At 45.5% G+C, this 24296-nt stretch overlaps 1 protein-coding gene across 6 annotated transcripts; it reads right to left on the reverse strand.

Annotated features, from left to right (window-relative positions):
- Window positions 1–337: 337 nt before the first annotated feature.
- Window positions 338–21411, reverse strand: pde7a (phosphodiesterase 7A). Of its 6 annotated transcripts, none has more exons than XM_031583800.2 (14): window positions 20751–21411; window positions 9907–9967; window positions 8112–8144; window positions 7305–7394; window positions 5824–5981; window positions 5213–5276; window positions 4842–4937; window positions 4586–4686; window positions 4262–4393; window positions 3741–3832; window positions 3389–3533; window positions 1420–1516; window positions 938–1018; window positions 338–719 (listed from the first exon to the last, which is right to left on the reverse strand). In XM_031583800.2, exons 1-14 carry the CDS (start codon window positions 20751–20753, stop codon window positions 481–483), a joined length of 1392 nt encoding a protein of 463 aa, XP_031439660.1. In that variant the 5' UTR covers window positions 20754–21411; the 3' UTR covers window positions 338–480. The 6 variants fall into 6 exon arrangements, with proteins under 6 accessions (XP_031439660.1, XP_031439657.1, XP_031439662.1 ...); XM_031583797.2 differs by lacking the exon at window positions 20751–21411 and adding an exon at window positions 16905–17311; XM_031583802.2 differs by lacking the exon at window positions 8112–8144 and having other exon boundaries at window positions 7305–7391; window positions 20751–21408.
- Between the last annotated feature and the right edge of the window lie 2885 nt (window positions 21412–24296).

Consider the following 24296-nt stretch of genomic DNA (forward strand, 5'->3'; position numbering starts at 1 on the left):
TTCTTTAAAAAAAGGGAAAACAAAACTTACAGCAGTTGCCAAATGAGGTATCTATGTATTGCTCTATGTCAAGACAAAATAAAATAAACAAAAAGATTAAAAATGAAATAAATTAAATAAAAAAAAGATTCATCAGTGGTTTGGGTTGGGAGGCAAGCAACAAAATGTGACTTCAAGGTGTTGGACTGGGGTGTGAGTGTATACCAGTGGGCCTCTCGCTCTCTCTCTCTCTGACACACACACACACACACACACACACACACACACACACACACACACACACACACACACACACACACACACACACACACACACACACACACACACACACACACACACACACACACACACACACACACACACACACACACACACAGACAGACAGACAGAAAGCACCACAACACACACTCTGTGCAGCCTTTCCCCAGGGACTGGTTGGGGGTTTGGGGGTGGGTGATCAAAACTCCTGGCTTCCCTGAGCTAAGGTTCTGGTGGTGGGATCTTCTGTGGCTGGGGCTCCTGGGCCAGGCCTGGTGCTGGGGGTGGCGGTGGGTCCGGGTCGGGTTCTGGCTCTGGCTCTTCCAGGCTCCCAGAAGCCCGAAGCCCGCTCCAGCTGGCCTTGTTCAGACCCAGGTGACCTAGCATGGTCTGGGACAGACGCGTGTCCGAGAACCGGGCCCACTCGGAAAACAGAGGCTCCACTACGTATGTCATGAAGCCTGAAACACACACACAAAGATATAAAAATGTGCACACATGTGCATGCACACACACACACACACACACACACACGCACAGACATGCGTACACAAACACAAGCACCCACACACACATATAAACACGCATACATGTGCACTGCGTACGGTGCCTTTCTGTACAGATCAGCACAGCGTACCCACTCCCACAGGCAGAAGAATGTAAGGAGCTGTATGCTTACCGATCTGAATGTCCCCTACTGTGTTGGACTGACTGTCACACAGCAGGCTGACTTCCAGCTTGTGCCTCTTCTCAATGTTACCTGTTGAGAAGCAAACGGCAAATCATAACAGTTATTCCAAACCGCTCGCCCAACTGATTAGAAAAACAATACATTGAATTCACAGTGATTTATATTGAGCTCATTTATATTGAATTTCACTATTGACAAGCCATCCAACTAACTTAACACACACACACACACACACACACAAGGAGAGAAAAAAACCTACATAATTTTACATACATTTTCACTGTCAGGAATTCTTGAATTTACAAACTGTATGAATATATACACTCCAATAATTATTTAGCCCAACAAAGCATGTGTGAGATCTGTAAGTGTCTTTTGTAGTTTGAAAGCAGTGAGAGTTTGTGTGCAGTCACTAATACAGCGTCAGGGCACCATGTTTGTATGCAGTCACAAGTACAGTGTCAGCTCACCTTGCTGAAAAAACTCCTCTGTCACTTTCTCACTCCACTGTTTGCTCAACTCCCAGGGCCGGCAGGGGTTACAGATATCAGCACACTTCAGGGCCATCTGCACGAACACACACACACATACACACGACACACAAACACACAGACGACGTCCACCACACACACAAGCAAAAACAAAACACACACACACACACACACAAGCAAAAACAACACACACACACACACACACAGGACATAAATGTATCAGTTATCAGTTACACACTATGCACACAGAGAGTATAAGAGACACAGTTTGGCCTAACCCCAAGTCACAACAGAACAGTTGATCAATCAGTCACTGAAATGCATACAGCTAAACTGCATATTTTAGAAAAATTCATACAAAAGCCTATTTCATTGTCATAATAATATCGATGTACTCTAGATTGTACCAGAAAACTATGCATCCAATTACAAGATCATTGGTTAACTGTTCAAGCACTGCTGAAATGTATATACAGTGGGGAAAATAAGTATTTGAACCCCTGCTGATTTTGCAAGTTTGGCCACTTGCAAAGAAATATGTGATCTATAATTGTAATGGTAGGTGTATTTTAACAGTGAGAAATAGAATATCAACAAACAAATCCAGAAAACTGCATTTTATAACATTTATGACTTTATTTGTATTTGATGCAAAAAAATAAGTATTTGAACCCCCAAGCAAACAGCAAGAATTCTGGCTCCCAATGACCAGTTATGTGCCCAAGAAGCACACAGATTAGTCCTCATTAGGCCTAACAAGGTACACCTGATCTCAACTGGTGACGTGTATAAAAGAAACCTGTCCAAAGAATCATACTTCACACCTTCAACCTCACCACCATGGGCAAGACCAAAGAGTTGACCAAGGACGTCAGAGATAAGATGATCTGCACAAGGCTGGAATGGGTTACAAAACCATCGGCAAGCAGCTTGGTGAGAAGCAGACAACTATTGGTGCGATTATTCGTTAATGGAAGCAACACCAAACAACTGTCAATCGCTCTAGGTCTGGGGCTCCATGCAAGATATCCCCTCGTGCGGTATCGGTGATCATCCGAAAGGTGCAGAATAACCCCAGAACTACACAGGGGGAGCTTGTGAATGATCTCAAGGCAGCTGGGACCACAGTCACCAAGAAAACCATTGGCAACACACTACGCCGTAATGGTTTGAAGTACTGCAGCACTCGCAAGGTCCCCCTGCTCAAGGAAGCACATGTACAGGGCCGTCTGAAGTTTGCCAATGCACACTTAAAAGATTCTAAGGAGGATTGGGAGACAGGATGTGGTCAGATGAGACCAAAATCAAGCTCTTTGGCATCAACTCGACTTGCCGCGTTTGGAGGGGGAAGAATGCTGAATATGACACCATCCCCACCGTCAAGCATGGAGGTGGAAACATTATGCTTTGGGGCTGTTTCTCTGCCAAGGGTACAGGACTCCTCCACTGCATCAAGGGGACTATGGATGGGGCCATGTAACGTGGAATATTGGGCTTGAACCTCATTCCCTCATTCCCTCCCATTGAAAACGCAACCTTAAGGATTTGGAGAGGATCTGCAAAGAGGAGTGGACCAAAATCCCTCCTGAGATGTGTGTAAACCTGGTGACCAACTACAAGAAAAGTCTGACGTCTGTGCTTGCCAACAAGGGTTATTCCACCAAGTACTAAGTCATGTTTTGCTAGGGGTTCAAATACTTATTTTCTGCATCAAATGCAAATTAAGTCATAAATGTTATAAAATGCAGTTTTCTGGATTTTTTTGTTGATATTCTATTTCTCACTGTTAAAATACACCTACCATTACAATTATAGATCACACATTTCTTTGCAAGTGGTCAAACTTGCGAAATCGGCAGGGGTTCAAATACTTATTTTCCCCACTGTACCTTCAGCCTTCCATTTCTTAGTGCAAAATACAGACTACATTTCCCATAAGACAATTCACCTGGAGGATGAAGTGGCGATGGGAGGCGTTGCCCAAGCACAAGTCATCCTGGTCCAGGTGCCTCCTGAACTTGGACAGGTACTCATTCTGTCTGCTGATGTCGGTGGCCAGGATCAAAGACCCCAGCTGTCTTTCCATGTTTAATCTGACACACACACACACAAACAGAAGCATGAGCATCAAACACAACATCCCACACAGTGCATCAACAGGGTTAAGGTTAATACGAAGTGTGTGTGAGAGAAAGATGTGTGTGACTGACCCATCCTTTGCAGGTAAGTGGGAGAGAGTTAATATGAGCTGAGTGAGTGAGTGAGTGTGTGAGTGAGTGTGAGCGATGTATATGACTGACCCATCCTCTGCAGGTAAGTGGGAAAAAAGTCCTGTCTCTCGCAGGAGCCCCACAGCTGATCTCCAGTGATGATTCTCCAGAACTGAGGTATTCTTTCAGAAAGAAAAACACAAACATGTCTGTTAACATCATGGGAGGCACTGGATGCTCATGGGAGATTCTAGAGTGTTTTCCACATGTGAGACAATATACTGAGGACTGAGTTCTAGAAGGCTTGTGCTTCCCCTTCTTTTGTGCGAAGCTGCTTGGTAACGCCTGGTAGTAACTAATAATAATAATAATAATAATAATAATAATAACTAACTAGTAATAAGGTATAGGTCTGTGCTTCTTCTGGTCCAGTTCAAAGCTGGTAGGTAATGTTTGGCAGTTTCTTGTTCCCCCTAACATTTACATGTATACATTTAGCTGACACTTTCACTCAAAGCAGCATGTATCACATAACAGCTGTACCGACATATATCAGAATATGTGCTCCGTGGGCATTGAACACATGGCCTTAGTGTTGTCAGCACTCTTACCCTGTACAAAGCTGCTAGGTAATGGTTGGTTTTGATGAGGAAGGGCTGGTTGACCCCTGGGTGGTCAAGGTCATGGGTGGCCGCGGCCAGCAGGCCCAGGAGGATGTCACAGGATGTCAGCGACTTGGCGAGCTGCACAGGGGAAACGTACACAGAGCCTCAGCACAAAGATCAAAACTGCTGTGCGTACACCTCTCTGCCCTATTCCTCTAGGACCCGCTAAGACACCACATTTCACACTGATCGTAAAACACATATCTGACCGCGTAGACGAGAGAAACGACGAGAAAAAAAAGAAGGGAGGATTAGAAAGAGGACTCCCACCTTGGGCTCTTTCAGGTAACAGTACATGGCCTGGGTCACGTCTGCAGCATGGACTGCGTTGTGATAAGGGTTCTGGCTGTGGTAGTCTTCTTGGACCATGACTGAAACATGAAATGTATACCAAAAAGATACAAATATGTAAAAATATACTCAATACTGTTTATTTGTAAAACATTAGGATACCACTTGTTTTTATTACATGCAATTATGAGACACCATTCAGGGAAAAACAAGAGAAAGGAGCTAAAAGACATACCTATAAATTGACGAAGTTTCACCATGTCTAACTGGAAGAGCTCAATTAATCCATACTGGTTTAACAGGTGGAACGTCAGGGTGACGAGGCTGTTTCCTAGGAATGAAGACAACAATGGGGACATGAGTGTACCTTCAGAATACCTAAACAGAACACCATCCCAACCAATCAGCTTCTAGCACACCACAGCAAATAATATCTATGGCCAGCAGGGGGCACTGTTGACCAGCAGAGCGCTGGCATGCCAGGACTCGTGAGAGGGAAATAGTGTGGGGACTCTTGGGAATAGAAATTGATTCAGCGGAGCGTGCTGGGGGATCATCCAGGCACCTCTCCAGAGACACACACATTTGGAGTGAAATAATATGTACCATTTGTTAATCTGTCGAAGAGGAAAATGTCAAAATTCCAGCTTCCAACCTTTGCCAGCATACACTGCAACACAAAAGAGGGAATATACTAGATAAGGTGATGGCAAAACAAATGTCAATTGAAAAAAATCCAACAGATTTCAAAGATGGTAAAACAATAATACAAGAAAAAGAGGACTAACCACAAAGCATTAAGCAAATCGTATTTGTGATCATTTCCCTAGGAGGAAAACTAATAATACTAAAAGAGCTCTGTTTTATTGTTAAGGACCCAAGAATAGTTTTAAAAGCTCAACTATACAGACTGTCAGACGGAGTTCTCCTTTAAGACTCAATAGAAAACCAATGCGAGACGTCACAGCACCATAAGAGTTTCCAAGCACAAGCAATTCTGTTTGGAATACGAACCACAGTTGCTAGGGGGAAGTGACATCACAGTGGTTCTCTATTCTTACTTCCCTCCTACTTTGGGCATCTGCACATTCGGGAAGTAGATGTTTGATAGCTCATTCCTCTGGGGGTTTGACATAGCCTACTCTTCACTGTACAGTCAGTGCGTGCTGACACTGGGTGGGGGTGGGGGGATGAGAGGGGTGGAGGGTGAAGCAGACCTTGGCCTGGCCCAGGTAGTCTTCGTCCAGGATGTGCAGAGGGTTGTAGGGCCAGGTGGTGGCGCTGTGGAGCCGGCGTGAGGAGTGCAGGTGGCGCTGGAAGCTGAAGAGCCTGTGAACCCGCCGGCCGGGCACTGGCCTCGCATTCTCACTCCGGGCTGTGGAGAAACAACCGGAACACTCAGAATCAAGAGAACCAGAGCCACAGACAACCAGAACCAATACTACAGACAACCAGAACTTTTTTTGTCGGAGAGACACACAGAAGTTACAGTACAGACACTGAAAAGCGTCAAGACAAATGGACCATTTGTAAACATGTAAAACGAACTATATAGGGATTCCTCAAAGCTAAAAGCTGTTCCCAAGTGCTGGCAGTGACTTTGTACAAAGAACCGATAGAGCAGAGGGCTCTAATTTGGAACTTTAACAAGTTCTACGACAGAAACCATTTGAAAAACCCTTTAGGGTTCATTGAGGTGCAAATTAATACATTTCACCTGTAAGTGAAATTAAAGACTGTAATTAAGGACAAAATACCTCCTCAGTCCATAAAACACACACTAGCCAATCTATTGTTTGGTCGGGGACATCACTAATGAGCAGTGGGAAAATGTGTTCCTTTGTCCCTGAGCATTTCAGACATCAGTAGCAGTGGACACAGAGACCTGTTACTCCACTCACTGCCACAGGGGTAGGAAGGGATAGAGAGGAAGAGAAGAAAGAAGAACTAACAAACACAACACACACCATACCACACCACAGCGCACAACACCACACAATACCACACCACTCAGCATACAACAAATGATTAACAATCTAAGAGGCCAGAGCCTGCATGTGTGTGTGTGTGTGAGTGAGTGTGTTTGTGTGTACGGGCATGCCAGAGGGCACGGGGACATACTGCTGACGCAGCGTGCCGCTCTAAAGCCCACTGCCAGGGCAAAAAAGTCAGCGGCCCGCTCACTGCTCCCTCTGTGCCCTCATTGGGCACGCCTGAGCGGGCACACCGGGCACCCACAGAGCCACGGCCTCTCAGCCCTAGTTAAAGAGACTATACACACACACACACACACACACACACACACACACACACACACACACACACACACACACACACACACACACACACACACACACACACACACACACACACACACACACACACACACACACACACACACACACACACACACACACACACACACACACACACACACACATTCAACAGGGTCGCCAGTGATCTAAGGAGCATAGGCTCAGAGCTTCATGCGTTTGATGTAAAAGGGACAGGAAGAGGGTAGAATGGAGGGTAGAGAGTGTGTATAACAACTGTGTGTGTGCATGTCTGTCTAGGCTTACACACAAACATCCGTGACCAGATCTGCCTGTAGTTGAATGTTGTGTGTGTGTGTGTGTGTGTGTGTGTGTGTTACTGTGACCATTCAAATGCATGTTTCCCTTTCGATGTGCATACTTACAGTGCAAGGTTCGGAAATCGACACACAGGTAGGGGTGCGAGCCTCGTCGTTCCGGTTCAAATCCTACCTGGCTTCTCACTCTCACGTCTCCTGAAGGGCAACATAAACACAACAGGTCCTCAAGACACTCGCCAAGGCAAACAACAACAACAACAACAACTCACAAAACAACAAAGACAACAACAAATGCACTAATGCCACCTCTAAAGCCATCCACACACCAGGAGCAAAGGGACTAACCTGGGGAAAGACAGACAGCAAACAGCCAGAGGAGAGGAGAGGAGAGGAGAGAAGAGGATAAAGGGGGAACATATAAACATGCACTACCATGCCAGCGAGGACTTCAAACATTAGTATTCAGGCTGCCGCGAGGGAAGGCACCGACTAAAAGACAAGCTTGTGCTTCAAGACTCAAAAGACAGGATGAGGATCAGGAAGAGGAGGAGGAGGAGAAGAGGGAAGGGAATAGATAGATAAATAAAAAAAATTAAAAAACACATAAATAAATAAATACATAAATAAATAAATAAATAAATAAATAAATAAATAAAAACTCAGAGGATTTGAATGAGGCTAGCCAAGGCTCTCCAGTCACATGTGTTAATAGGCATTCAGTAGGGCTATAAGCTCACTGGGGGGGTCTAGGGAGGGGGGCGGGTAAGTTGCACAGTCTTTCTACACAGAGATATGGCAGCCTCCAGTTCGTCAGTCACTACTGATTGGTGGTTGTGTGCAATTAAATGTCCAAACGTCAAAAACTGGAAATAAAGAGAATCAAAAGCACCCTCCCACCAATGCTGTACTTACTTGAAAACAGCTGTTTGAATATTACACAAGCCCCTATCAACATACCGAAACTGGGAATTACTATTCAGTAAAACCAAACAAAAACAAAACAGACAAGAGGTGTATTAAAAAAGGCATTCACAGATTTGACAGGGAATGTACAAAAAGTGTGTAGCACAAACGTGTCGCATGCAACCAAAGTACCAGACAAAACAAACCCTAAAAGAACTACATTAAAAAAAAAAAAAACAGAAGCTTCTGGATCATGCGTTAGAAATGAAGCTGCTTCAACTCGAGACAATAGAATAGAAATCAAGCAATCATTTTTTTTTTTTTTTTAAATATGTTGAATTAGCGTAGTCCCCCAGTATTTTAGCAACAGCCAAAGTCATCCCAGGCCAATGGTGACTCTACCGCCTATCTGGCCCAGGTCTGGAGTCAGCTGCTCCCTGAGGTCACTCTAGTTTTGGGTCATGTCACTAAGAGCGTGGCCTGACCTCTGCCCCCCTGCTGATGCCTCACTGTTTCCGTCTGTCCGTCCGCGCCCAAGGCTTTTTTTTAACACAACCATTAAGTAACCCCATGTTACAAATCCCACTGTAGGTGACCCTGGCAGAGGCATCCTTGCAGTGATGCACAGGCCTCATGTGAACTAACCATGACTCCCATCCCATGACTCCCATCCCATCCCATCCCCCCCACACACACACACACACACACACACACACACTTTAGTGAGTGGAAATGCTGGCGTGCGTGATTGTTACTGTGCGAGTGAACGCAGCCCCTGTAAAGTGGCTCTGAGGTCACTGAGGTCTGCATAACTGGCCTTGACACCCACCCGTACACACACACACACACACACACACACACACATATATATATATATATCATCTGCACAGACGCCGTGCCTGGCACAACCAGTAGCCCAGGTTTCACACTCAACTCGCCTTCCTGCTACCAAGACAGAGAGAGCAAGAAAGAGAAAGAGTGTGTGTGTGTGTGTGTGTGTGAGAGATTGTGTGTGAGTGAGAGTGTGAGAGAGTGTGTGTGAGTGTGAGAGAGTGTGTGTGAGTGTGAGAGAGTGAGTGTGAGAGAGTGTGTGTGAGTGAGAGAGTGTGTGTGAGAGAGAGTGTGTGTGAGAGAGTTAAATATATTTTCAGCACTGAGCCTCTGCTGGGTGATGACGACGACACAGTGGCTACGCGCTAACCTCGGGGCAGACCATGACTTCCGTAGAGATAGAAGCTGGCATGGTTAGGCTTCAAAGCTGGGGTTGGGAGGTGGGATGGGGGCAGGATATGGAGCAGAATTAGATCTTCATTCACTACAAGTTTACAGAATGGCTAAACACTTTCCCTGTGAAAAAAGCCATACACACACACAAACACATGCCTAAAGCTGCTGGAGGTGTGTGAATCAAGGCCCAGAGGTCTGAGATTGACAGGGGGGACTGTCCATCTATTTCTCTCTCTCCCTCTGTCTCTTTCTCTCTTTCCCTCCATCTCTCTCTCTCCGTGTCTCTCTCCCTCCTTCTCTCCCTCGTCTCTCATTCTCGCTCTCTCTGTTACACAAGCTGTTGCGTAATGTGGTGTGTTCAATAACTGTACCCCCCCCCCCCCCCCCCCAAACAAAACAAAAACCTTTTCAACCCTGTACTTATTTTAAAGGGTGTCGTGAGATAGTATTTGGTATTTTTGGTTTGTTTGTGCGTGTGTGTGTGTGTGTGTGAGCGAGAGAGAAATGTGTATTTGTGTGTAAGAAATAAGGACGAGGGTGTGGTGTGGTGCGGTGCGGTGGCAGTGCCGGTCCTTACCTAGCATACGAATGTACAACGCAGTCTGATCGGAGCTGTCATAGGAGATCGCTCCACGTCTCTGCGGAAAAGGGCAAACACACACACACACACCATCACTTAGGTCATCTGTCACCCTGGTCATGATCTACTGTGACACACACACTCAAACAACACACTTTTAGAAACATGGTACAAATGAAGCATCAGAAGTTGAAATTTTCAAACTGAAATGATTGTTATGCAGAGAAAAAGATCTGTCACCGGTCTAAACTCAATCAATATATTCTCATCAAGTTTGAGTTTAAAGGTTATTTGGGGGGGGGGGGGGCAAACCCGTGACGAGGGCAGTGAAACTGGAGAGGGATTAAGGCTGAATGCTTTCCACTGGCATCTCCCATAAGGTGTCCAGCCCAAGACTGCTTTATCCATCCATCCATCCACACCTTCAACACCCCCCCCACACACACACACACACTCTCCTAGGCCCCCCACAACCACACACACACACACACACACTCTCTCCTAGGCCCCCCACAACCACACACACACACACTCTCTCTCTCCTAGGCCCCCCACAACCACACACCCACCCCCAGGGGTGGAAAACTAACAGGTGGCAATTCATGACACACTCTATTTACACCGCTCATCCAGTACCTCACAAAAACACACAGATACACAAAGCAGCTGTGTTGACACTGATAATGTCACTTCCACAAAATATATATTGTGTCATCAAATTGCCCTCATTCAGAGTTCTACCAAGACTGAATACGACACTGCCATCACACTACACTCTTACCCTTCATGGAAAAGTTATACATTCTCCTATACAACGTCCTCCAACAACTACTACTACTGACCGTAGTCCTTGTATGTACAAATTTGGCCAACACAACTCATTCACTGATTTTAATTCTGAATAAAACAAATGTTTAAAAAGTCCAAAATAAGAAACAGGCTAATCAGACATTCTTTTACACCGTGTCAACACTCTGCATTTTGGGTAGCAGTCTTCCTCAGAGTGTCAGTGTTGCCTTCTGAAACACTCAACTTTCTTTAAAAAAAAAAAAAAAAACCCTGATGCTTTATCATTGTGAAGCAATTCATGAGGGACTAACATCACTCTCCATCATAACAGGCTACACACGGCCCACCATATTCAAAATGATTAAGCCACAGCTCTTTTACAGTTCCTCTACCATTTCTCTAACCAACAATTTGTCTCCTGGCCAGGGATTACACGACTAGTCCTGGCCTTCAATCCAGGTTTGCAGCAGGAGGATCTCATTCAGAGTGCAATCTAGTCCCAGGACCGAGGCTTAATCTCTGGACAGAGAAGCAGCTCTCCACGTCTGGCAGTGAAGCTAAGCCATGTGCTAATTAATGCAAGAACTAAGAAGGACACTGGTGCTTCACAAGCTTAGGTAACACGCAAGGAACTCACAGTAGGAGAGCAGAGAGGGAGAGAGAGAGAGAGAGAGAGAGAGAGAGAGAGAGAGAGAGAGAGAGAGAGAGAGAGAGAGAGAGAGAGAGAGAGAGAGAGAGAGAGAGAGAGAGAGAGAGAGAGAGAGAGAGAGAAAGAAAGAGGCCATGACAGAGACGGAGAGAAAGAGATAGATACACAGATACAGTACATAGACAGAGAGAGAGAGGGGGACGGAGAGAGAGGGGAAGATTGAGTGGGGAATGTCTGATGGGTTGGTGTGTATGCAACAGTGTGTGTGTGTGTGTGTGTGTGTGTGTGTGTGTGTGTGTGGAGAGGGTGCTATCTAAACCGTTCATCAGGAAAGGAGAATCATGACAGATAGCAGTGCTTTGGGAGGCTGGAGGAAATGGTGGTGGATATGCCTGCCTCAATGCATTAGCATCGCTTTGGAATGTGAAGGAATAAAGTCATCTGCAGCTTACACATACACACTTTTCCTCCTTCACACACATATGTTCACACACACAGAACCATTGGGAACACTATGGGATCTCCCTGGGTCATGTTGTCAAAGGACAACCTCCTGCCAGTGTTTGTTTTCGTGTGTGTGTGTGTGTGGTGTGTGTGTGTAGACAGGGTTAGTCGCAGATGGGACAGGACCAGGCTTGCCTCACGCTGGCTTACCTCTCCATCCACCCTTCATACACACACACACACACACACACACACACACGATCTCCCTCTCTCTCTCTTTCTCTCTCTGGCTCCTCTCCAGTACTGCATTCAAATCACTGGCTGGGGTGTCCCCTGGTGCCGTCCAATTCAGACGATGACGTCAATGGACTGAACCAATTTGCATAGTTGATTTGTATCCATTATAAATCAACGGCTCCCCCCGGGCTTCTCTCGAAAATAAAAAAGCAAGAGGAACACTTTGTAGCAATACGCTTCCTTTTGAGTGCCAGAAGCCCAGGAAGACAAGCGCTCCCAGACAACCAGGAAGGGCTTTATGACAGGAATAAACCTCCTAACTACACAGGGTTTACGATCTTGGCGCGCCAGTTGAAAGAAATACAGAAGAAGAAAAAAACAAAACAAAAAGACGTGCGCAGATTTCTATCACCAAAGTGTGGTAATGGCTAGCCAGACCTGCCAGCCTTCTGACGATGGCCAGTCACAGCCACGCCATTTTGTTTTTGGAAAGGACAGGATGACTATAGTGTGTCATAGGGCTAGGTATTGGCACACATGGTCCAATTTGATTTTTTTCCCCATTCACAAGCTTACGATTTGATTCAATCCTGTTCGATTCCAATTTAAAAGTGATAGAAATGACGAAATACTATATAGCAGCTTTTCATAAATAGATAGATGTTTAAAAAGATTAAAAAAAAATTTCAAATGGAATAGATATATTCTGGAGAGCTATACATGTTTTGAAAAAAGGGATGCAACAGTACGCGTTATTATATCAAACCGTTCGGCACGCCCCCTTACTGTTCAATACATAGACGTGAACCGTGGTATTGCGATATGGCCGTGATTTCCTTTCCTTTCAAAAACTTGCTTACGGCACTGCAGACCGCACGCACGTTGTGCTTTCAGATCTACAAAACATCTCTGGAGTCCATCGGAATGGAGACTCTGGAGCCCATCAACACTCTCGATGCAAACAGATGCTGGGAAGGAGAAGGGAAACTGAAAAATAAATGATCTAAGCTCCAACTTCTCAATGGCAAACACTAGCTAGACAGAAAGAAGCTAGGAGAGGCGCCGAAGTCTTTCAAAATCACTGTGTGGGAACATTTTGGATTCAGAGTTCAGTAAGACAATGATGACGGTAAGACGACTATAAACAAACAAACAAAATTGAGACAGACACACTATCTAGCTTTCTCTACTGATAGTTGGACCTCCAGAGCAAGTGAAAACTACCTCAATGTAATAGAGACAGAAACCAGGCCTCATTAGACAGGCAGACATTTTTCTGAATAGAACGTTGTATTTAGTTTTATTTTTTTCTTTAATATAAAGATACCGAAACCGGTACCGTTACGTGGCCCAACATTTTTTACTAACACCATTCCGTGGGCCAACTGTACCATTACAACACATACCCCCCAACTCTGGTAGGTGTACACCCCTGCACAGTACCGTATGTCTTCTCCATCATTGTTAAATTATGTTTCCATGAGTAAATTGTGGTCTCATAACCCTTGTCTCATTGCTTTTAACCCTGTTAGGATAGAGGAAACACGGGACAAAACATGATGTATTTATCAGAAAAAGTCGTGGACTGTCATAGGGAAAACGGGACGTCTAGCCACCATACTCTAAAATGGAACACAAATTTACAAATGCAGTCACTGGAAACAAATTGTGCATTTTCCTTTATGCATTTGCAGTTTACACAAGTGGAACGAGAGCGAAATCTAATGGGGAGAACTGGTAATAATTGGATTTTCTATAATATGAACCAAAAATGTTACAGATCGATATCGAATAAGATTCATTTAAAAAAAGCGAACAATCGATAAAACGATATTTTTGCACACCCCTAGTGTGTCATTATTGCTTATTGGCAATGCTACATTCAGATGGGACACTGCTTGATACGGCTGACACTCAAAATAGTCTCCATCTATCACAGTTTTTACCTCGATTCATGTTCGTTTCTGTAAAACTGAACGTAGTTGTCTTAGACACGCTTTACAGACATTAAAAAAACTAGTTCACTGCTTTCAAAAAGGTTTGAGTTAAGCCAATGTTTTTTCAAAGATACTGAGCTATCCACTGTATGTGAACAGTTTCTCAGCTTCTTGAGCTGACTACATGCCCAGCCGGCGTGGTGTTTGTTTGGAATCTGATGACCCATCATCATGCCGGTTTGTCCAAGTTAAATACCAGGGTGTGCCCACTGCTGACGTAGACCTTAACCGTCTGGGTCGCGCCCTATAAAAACCTGATGACATCTACGGCATCACTGGTGCTCCCTTCCAACCACTTATTATCACCATCACCACCATCTGACAACCATCTGACCACCAGCACCCAACCAGCCATTTCTAAAGCGATCAGCCAACTCCAGTGGTCTGACTCAGGCAGCAACTGGCATGGTGATATTTTAGCATCAACAACCACACTGTTTACACACAGCACTGCTCTTTAGCGTATGAGTAATTCCTAATGTGTGTGATGCGTGTCTGTGGGGGGTGAAACTGATTTGTGGCACACAGGCAGGCTTCTGTGTTCCTTGTTGAAGGACTAAAACGATAGCCATGCCCACGCCATGATAAATGCTAAAAGATTCCATCTGCATCGTTTCCTTTGCATCTTTGGCCTCTTTAACAACTATCATGTCACATTTCACTCTAAGGCACAGTAACACAATGCATCTTGCACATGTTGGAACCAACACCTCGATCTGCTTCATACTATTTTTCAATTCACAGTGAAGGACTGGGGTTAAGGCCAGATGGCTCTAAGCTAGCAGAAACCGCGCCTGTCTACACGCTCACCGGAAGGATGGCAAGAGACGAAGAAGCCAGCCACGATGTGGACTGTTCAAGTGCTTCAAGAAAGAGAGAGAGATACATTCGCTGAACAGAACGGAGAGCTCATTGCACAGACTCCAGCATGTGCCGTACCAATAAACTATGGCATTGTTCTGCACTACACAGGTGAAAACACACTTGCACCTGTGACTTTTCGGAACAGCCACTCACAATTAGCAGTCTCCCACCACCGGCAGCTGCAGGCACAAAACTGTCTGACATCAGCAGATACAGACGGATGAGTCTAAACCAGTCCTGATCATCTCCATGCATGTGTTGGACCACATCAGGGTCACATCAGGGCTAGTCTAGGGCCACATCAGGGCTAGACCAGGGCCACATCGGGGCTAGACCAGGGCCACATCAGGGTCAGGGCCTAGAGTTGGTGCCTCTTTGAAAGTGAGATAAAGAGCCTGAGCCAGAGCTGATCAGAGTTATGACTCAGTCACTGTCTACCAGCCAACTAGTTTCAAAGTTGGAGAAGAAATGTAAAACATCTATAAAAAATTTAAAAAAAACTCCGTCATAGCATAGGGTAAACCACACACACACACACTACAGCCTCTATGATAGCATAGGGTTCACCATACAAAACAACAGCCTCTATGATAGCATAGGGTAGACCACACACACAACAGCCTCTATGATAGCATAGGGTACACCACACACAACATCAGCCTCAATGATAGCATAGGGTATACCATACAAAACAATGGCCTCTCAACAAAGAACAAACCACGGCTGATTAAAAGAGTAATATTTAGTTTTTGTTGTCAAGAGTCGTATTTACATACAGATCTCAAGGTATTTCTCTGCATTTTATTTCATTCCCCAGCATAAAACACGTGTTACAAAAAAAACAAGTTAAATAGAGTACACACAAGCACTGGGAAAACACCATACCTTCTGAACTGCTTCATTATGGTACATTTAGAACTATGTTTGTTTTTGACCAGTAGAACTACATAGTGCACCTTTAACTCTCCAGACTCTTATGTCAATATTCTTTGCTATTGAAGCACATATAATCAGGTGGTCCTAAAAGGTTACTGATAACTTGTGATCTTCATTAAACTGCAGAGCATTTTTGCCTGCATGCTCTGATGTCATTCTTCCGACATCCACAACAATACGCAATCGGAACGGTGTTCTGTAAGCATAAAACTGCCGAAAGGTCTTGTTCTCGATGTCTAACCTTTGCCTAAAGCGAAGCACAGATTTGATGACAACAATAAAACCTTGTTACAAAATGACTATGCTTAGTAGCACCCCTTCACTCATTGCCTCAGATACATGAGGAATCCTAGCTATGCTCTGAGGTCCGTTTGCACAGGGTCGCCATCGTCCACTAGACATGCCCCATGCAAACATAGTGGAGCTGTGTAAAACACCAGGAGAAAGGCCAGGAGAGGGAGAGTACACACACACACTGCCCACGACATGGAAACAGCCAACATTACTCAGAAACAAAATAAACCCCGATCATATGATGATACCCTGATGTCGTGATCATATTATGAGTTTGCCTCATCTACCCATTTGAAGGGGTTTAATTTAGGCTAATCTGAAATGTTATCATTGGTGCCGTTGACTATTGAGCTAATAACTTGGAAAGACTCAGTGTTGCATCACACCGGCCTTCCAATGACATGCAAAACCATCTGATTAATGGGAAGGAACTAAAGCTCAGAGGCGATTATGGTCTCTGTCCTTAAAAGCAAAATGCGTAACCTGAATGACGATCAATGCTTAATCTTTGTGTGAATAGACATTATCGCAGCAAACCATGGCCAACTTGACATCTTCGGGGAAAAACAATTGAGTTGGAATCTTATCACTGCCATAAAAATAAAAATAAATCACACCCTCACAAAGCACACATACACACACCAAAGTGACCTTACACTCACTACCAAATAAAAAAAAACAGAGCATACAGATAGAAGTCAGCCAGTGTCAGCCAGTGCGTATTTAAAAGCTGAACATGTGCTACACCTACAGCCTTGGTTGGGCCACACTAACACACCACCTACCTTAGAGAACATCCATCTGACCAGCATCACCACTAACGACCAAATCAAAGCAATTCCCATTGGATCTCCCCTACGCTGAAGATCATAGTTTCTCTGTGTGTGCATGCGTATATACGTGCGTGCGTGTGTGCGATTCTGGAAAAATATTGTGTGTGGAGACTAAGCTTTAGCGTGAGCAGCCTGAGTGAGCAGTGTATCAGGGGTGTGTGTGTGTGCGTCTACGTGCGTGTTTCCTCTCTGGCATAGATAAGTGGCAGCTCACAGATGAAGCTGGACTCGAGGCCCAGACAGAGAACGTTCACGCTGGGGCTTAGTGCAGCTGTCTTAGCCATGCTGCCGTCACCTGACCATACAATCATGGGACAGCCGCCACGGTAACACACACACACACACACACACACACACACACACACACACACACACACACACACACACACACACACACAGGCAGGGGCTGCCTGTGTCCTCTGTGAGCGACACACTGCACACCCGCCCTCCCTCCAACCCTCTCCTCTGTGGCCCCCCCTCCCCCACAGGCTCCTAGCGACAGCCAACCAAGCGTGTGGTGACACTGACGCACGTACAGGGAGGGGCCAGGCAGAGAAAGCACAGCAGAAGCCGTCTTATCAACAGGCCCTGAGTGCACACTGTACACTTTGTTTACTAAATTACAAAAACGCGCGCACACACACACACACGACCGGCATAGGCTTTGTAATGGGTACATGCAGCGTATTTATTTTTCATTTGCACTTTCATCTTGAAGATTATGTCCCCTTTCCACCAGAGCGGCACAGCCTCCCCACCTCACACAAGCAGACAGCGTGTGCATGTGTTTGGGTGCGTGTGTGTGTTTGTGCGTGTGTGTGTGTTTGTGCGTGTATGCGTGCGTTTGTGTGTGTGTGAGAGAGACTCAGCAGACAGTGTGTGAGCACACATGCAAACACAGAGAGAAAGAAAGATAAAAGAGATAGCAAAGCTGCAGGTCAGCCGCGTACAGTAAGCTACAGACTTTCTCTGGCTTATCGCTGCGTCAGTCTGGGCGAGACCAGGGCTATGCCAACACACACACACACACACACACACACACACACACACACACACACACACACACACACACACACACACACACACAGAGCGACTCTGACATGTTAGTAAAGCTGCGTCTGTCTGGGTGAGACCGGGGCTATGCCAACACTCTCTCTTGGGCTGTGGCAGCGGTTGGCCTTGAGGACAGGCGGGTTTGAAAAACAGGTGTGAGACTATCTCTCTCTCTCTCACTCACCCTCCCTCCATCTCTCTCTCTCTCTCTCTCTAACCACCCCTCCCTCCCTTTCTTTTAGATTTGAAATATATTGGTTTCGCTTTTTACTGGTAATTAAAGAAACCTTCAGTCAAAAGTCTCTCTCTCTCTCTCTCTCTCTCACTCTCAATTTCCTCAACCCATGATGATGGCATCACGGTGAACACCACTGGGCATGTAGGGTTGTGAATGCTTCCAGTGCTTGGTGGGGCGAGAGCACCTTCTCTCCAACTGGGTCAAAGGTAGAGGCTCATCTAACCAGTGCTTAATGCTCATTTCCCATTGATTTCCTCTGTAAAAGGAGAGCTTTGCCACGGCACCACAGCTACGTCACAGACTAAATAAACTAAAGATGTGAGCTTGGGTCAGACACACACACCGTGTGTGTGTGTGGGGGAGGGCGCGGGGGGGGGTTCGATGAGGGGGATCCTGTTCAGACTCGGTGATGGCGAGGCCTGGCCTCGGGCACATGTGGTTTGAATCCACCGTGCCTTGAAAGACGAGACCAACAGATGCGCATTTCTCCTTTTTTACCTCCTTTAAAAAAAAACTAGAAATACAAGATTCACAAGATTGCTAGAGCAAGAAACCCAAATCCTCCAGAGGCTCCTGTTCCACAGTGGAATCCCCTGATCTATGCTGGCCTTCACTGGCCTGGTGTCCCCCACCCCACCCCACCCCACCCCCACCCCACCGGAGTCTCAGTATGACAACCGGCAGCTTTCAAAACAAGATGGAGAGTAGCCATGAGCGTGTATATGAAAGAGAGAGTTTGCCATGATGGGGCAGATGGGCCTTGGCCTCTGGCAGTCACGACTGCATGGCCTTGGTCAAGATGCCAACGCCGCCAAAAACAACAACGTCATACTGCTGATATCCTGTCCTCATTGGCACCTCAAAGTTCTTTAACCACTGAACCACTCACTAGTGGTCATGCGAGCTTAGAGCTATCACTGAAATGGAGGAGGGATGCTTTGCAACACCACAGCATGTGGTGTATTGGACAGGAATAAATCTTCTAGAATGCGGAAGTGGGGTGAGAGACAGCTGTCAATCATACCTATTGGCCCCCTATGTTTATAAAAACATTGTCTAACATCATCAGCCTGGGACACCACAGAAGCCCTTGGAGCAAGTTGCAAACAACTTAAACAGGTTATATGACCTGGAAGTAAAAATCTCTGTCTCGAACATTGTGCAACAGCTACACGTCAGCCATGTTGGCAAACTCTCTGGTGTTATTTATTTGCACTATGCAGAGTTTAAAGACACACACGTTAAGTCCCAAGCTGGCTTGATAGCTGCAAGGGCATTTAGATATATCAGAAAAAAAATGCGTCATCACAACCCAAAGTGACGGCTCATTAGCACTTTGATTCCTCTTGATTGACTGTCTTAATCGAGAGCAGTGTAGGGGTCGAGGCTAGCCAAGCTAGGAGTAAAAGAGGAAGCCAGACGAGGCCAGGCCGCCATCCCAAAACTCACAGATCTTAAACCCCCGGTGTTCGGCACAGCCTCGTAAATTTAGAGCTTCCTCATGGGCTACCGCACCAGACTGAAAGATCTGTGTGACGGGACTGTGCACTCCTGTAAGTGTGGGGCAATAAACACTGGCTTTTACAGCAAGGTGCACACACACACACACACACACACACAAGCCTGTGGACTGAGTTTACCTGTGCACTCAACTTTTTATGTGGCGACACTTGAACTTCGATGAGCTATTAGTGGCCTTGTACAGTCATTATGGTCTCGAGGGCCCGGTTCTTAAATGAGGTTGCGATGTACGTCAGCAGGTTTTGGTGCACAAGAGGGAAACCATGTTGGACGGCGGTGACGTATCAAGGATTGAGTTGTCCATCAAATTGCACTTCATGGAAATGTTGTTCAGCCCCCATCAATCCAATGACATTCAACAGCATTGCAATGCGTGACCAAGGAAAACACTCAAGGAGTATAAGGGTAAGGAACACACTGGATCATATGGTGGATCAACACTGTAAACAACTGGAGAACATTTTTTTTTATGAATTTCACTGCAATGTATCAGAATTCCCGCAGCAAATTCAGTCACTTTTAGCCACAACAATCACAACAAACCCCCGCAAGATCCTGAGAAACACCATAACCCCCATGGTTAAAAACGGTAATAAAAACTATGGTAAAACAATTTAACAGTCGAAAGGTCTGTTTCAACGTTTTTCCTCTCAGCACGTAGTCTACATGATAAAAGACTGCTGACTTGCACATCCGAGAAGGTCCAAAATACCAACAGAACTTTACTTGTAATTAGTGACACAATCAGAATTCTAGAACATGCATGTTGCCATGCCAAATTTTGCTGACTTCTCCAGACTGATTGTCCCACTGACTTGTGACCAAACCTGTTCCTCTCAAAAGCAGATGATACCGTTGTTACTCTTGCAAGTAACCTGGAAACTGTTACTGTTATAAAAGCTCAAAACACATACACAAAAAAAAAAAAAAACAATAATAATTTGTCTTGCTCCCAAAAGTAATATAGTATAAATGAAATGTAATACCATTTCGAGTAGTTTTCGGCCCTTTTGTAGTCCTCAGTCATGCATGGGTTACATGCTAGAACGAGTTGTGAAACCCAACCCTCTGCACAACTCCTTCTTGCCACATCCTGAAACTACGTCAATCCAGCAGCCCTGCATGAAAAACCTTATCGCCTCTGCGAAGATAAACAAACTAAAAAAAAAACCTGTCATAGAAGTCTGGTGATAAGCCTTCGAAGGAACAGCGCGAATCCCTCCACTCCTCTACTTTACTCTCTCTCTGGAATTCAGACTGACGTCACAGCTGCCTTCAACTGACAGCGTGACCACATGATGACAGGACAGCACTTTGGCCCCGGCCTCTGAGGCCGCGGCGTTTCCTTCGAGTTTTTGGGCGTCGGTAGATACTGGAAATGTCAGAAAACGGTGACAAACTGTGGGCGGGTGAGGTATGTGCTGCTTGTCATCGCCAAAAGCCAAGGCTCAGACGCTCGCACACGGGCTGCAGAGCCACGCCGGGCCGAACGCTTTGTAGTTCCACGGGCTTCTGAGCGGCCCAGGGAGCAGAGGCCTGCAGCCATCCACATGAAAACCCAAAAATCAGACATGATGGTGGACTTTTTTGAGCATACCTCAGTCACGTGAAGGTCCCATGACCATGTTTAGGGTGCCCCGTGCCCAGAACCTGAGTTCATGTCTTGTAAATAATACCCCGCACCCCCACCCCTCATGTTAACACAACCTCACTCACCTCCCTGCTAACAGTAAGTGCATTAGCCTGGAAATGAAACAGTCATGCTTAGCATGTTTTCAACGCATGTCTTCTCAGGACATTTGGGGGGCTGAGTGTAGTATGCTGCGTGTGCTGAGTGAAGTATGCTGAGTGTGCTGCGTGTAGTATGCTGCGTGTAGTATGCTGCGTGTGCTGACTGTAGTATGCTGCACATCAGACTCAATGTCCATGCACACTTACTTCAGGGCACTACTGCAACTGGTTTGGTGATATTACTATTACTGATATTTTCCTAATGACCTGAAACTGTGATTGTGAAGGTTGGTTCATTAGTCTGAAAGTGGAGCACATATTTCTGAAAACAGGGTGACAAATAAAGGCCACATTTCTGCCCTTGGTGTGCAAGTGTCATCTTGAGATTGTGTTTACTGGTGACTGGAAATAATGCAGTGTCTGATACAAGCTTCTAAAACTCGACTTCTGTTCAACTCCTCTGAGCAGTTCTAAAAACTCTGTTTTCCACCACTGGGGCTGATAACTTGTCACTGCAAAGGTCTTCCCAAACATAAATCACAATTTCTAAAAAAACATGAATAGAATGGAAAGAGAAAGAACAAGAGTGTAAGAGACAGACAGAAAGAAAGAAAGAGAGTGAGTAAGAAAGAATCAGAGAGAGAGAGAGAGAGAAAGAAAGAAAGAAAGAAAGGAGAGAGAGATAAAGAAAGACAGTGAGTGAGTGAGTGAGTGAAAGAAAAGACTCTAGCCATCTGCGATGCTGGCACCAGGCCAAACCACTGCCCCCAGAGCCCAAGCACATGTTTTACTGCTTCCCTCTGCAACGGTAGCCTGCCTAAGCTCCCACAAGCACAGCAGCATGGAGACACCACACACACACATACAAACACACACATAAAACACACACACACACACAGTGCAGCTTAGGCTCACTCACTCACTCACTCACTCACTAACACTGGCAACAGATACAGAGGGGAAAATACAGTGTTTACAAAAGGCAAACAGAAGCCCCCCCCCCACAGAAAAACTAAGCACAGTCCTTACTTCCAACTTTCTTCTCGTTCCCCTCTCTCTGTAGTTACTCTAGTCAGAATACAAGCACAATCCTGACCTCCAACTTCTCTTTCTCTTTCTCTTTCACACACACACACACACACAAACTCGGGGCACTGTGAGTATTCCATGAGACTGAAGTGCTACAGGAGGCTTGAAAGGCTAAATCTGCCTCACTGCACCGCCTCCCAATGAGTCCAAAACAAAACACCAGGGGGAAAACACGACAGGCAAACGTGACCCCACCGCCGAGGAATTTACCAATTTGCTCTCTCCTGCTCCACCGGGCCCATCTGATCTAATGGGTCAGCAGAGAGAGAGAGACGGGGCCTTTCAGAGCCAGCCTGCCTAAGTGCTGCTCTCTGAGGCCCCCCTGGTCACAGTGCACAGCTTGCGAACAGGGCCATTCATGGTGCGGTGGGTGTGTGTGTGTGTGTGTGGTGGGGGAGGTTGGGCTGACGGGGACACACTGACAACAGACCCCCTCCACTAGATCAGCATTCTCCCTGCATGCATCATTTCCATGTGGAGGGAGCACAAAAGGGGGAGAGAGAGGGGACAAGTCAGAGAATGCACTGAAGACAGAGAGGGGAGAGAGAGGGGACAAGTCAGAGAATGCACTGAAGACAGAGAGGGGAGAAAAGAGGGGAAGATGCATGGGCCTAGTCCTGTGATGACGACATGCCATTCAGGAGGCCAGGGGATGCCTGGGAGGACATCCCTATTGCAGTTAGGCCACTGATACTAAAGGCCCACATCTAAACTTCCATTGTATTTTCCTGTATATATGGATATATATGTGTCTGTAATGGTGAACCAATAAGCAAAAAAGGTGTTGGGAGACAGTACATAATGAAATAGATACTATACAGGCCTCAAAACTGAGGGCTCTGAATCTTGGTCAACATTCCTTGAGTAATTTAACATAAACACCACAAACACTGTAATTTAACACGAACACAAGTGAAGTTAAACCAGAATGTAGGGGTTTTATGTTTTATGCTATATAAGCTAAAATGCTTTCTTAACTGTTTAAGCCATTCTGTTCACTGGTCCACTTCACAATACTTCACTGCAATACACAAATCTTGCATACACCTGAACATGAATTTTCCCTTGTGTAAATATTGTTTGCATACATTGAGACCGATTCAGAAGTTTAGATGTCACTGAGGCAATTATATTTTGAAACATGGGGCTGAAACTTGATTTCATGTTCCCTTTTGAGTCTTGAGTAATAACTGGTGGACAAACAGACCAAGTCATCTGCAGCGTGTGTCAATACAAGTTGCTCGGTGACCAAGGCCCAGCCCTTATTTTGGAGTTGATAGCACACTGTAGACCAAAACAGCTACACAGAGCGGTAAAGCAAATGATCAATCTCTCACTTTGAGTGGATCAATTATCAAAATCCTGAAAAGGTGTCTTTTCAACATCGGCAAGTAGTTCACCCAAACTTTCTTAAAGCCTGGTTTACTAGTAGAAATAGTATGCAAGAGGGCGTTACGTTCACATACACATCAATACTGGGCCTAAATCAATTAACACAAATGTAACCTTTACAAACACTGGAATATGGGAACACAAGTCAAAACACTAAACACTAAGAACACATGTGTCTCAATACACCAGTTGGAGAAATTGTGTATGGATTAACGATGTAGGCTATAGATAATTGGTAAAGACTAAATGCACGACTTGAAACAAGGATATCATGCTGTCTGCAACTGATACAATGTCACAAGTTGCAGGGGAGAAAAAGC

The sequence above is a fragment of the Clupea harengus genome, chromosome 17 (assembly GCF_900700415.2).
Source record: "Clupea harengus chromosome 17, Ch_v2.0.2, whole genome shotgun sequence".
NCBI lineage: Eukaryota > Metazoa > Chordata > Actinopteri > Clupeiformes > Clupeidae > Clupea > Clupea harengus.

Bases quoted from the DNA above. Each gene is read 5' to 3' on its own strand.
- pde7a (XM_031583797.2), bottom strand. From the start codon at position 17,009: ATGCACACACAGAGAAACTATGATCTTCAGCGTAGGGGAGATCCAATG. The intron at 4,938-5,212 runs GTACATATTATT...CTTCATTCCTAG, and splicing joins CTTCGACAGATTAACAAATG to GAAACAGCCTCGTCACCCTG. The intron at 3,833-4,261 runs GTAAGAGTGCTG...TCTTTCTGAAAG, and splicing joins ACCTAGCAGCTTTGTACAGG to AATACCTCAGTTCTGGAGAA.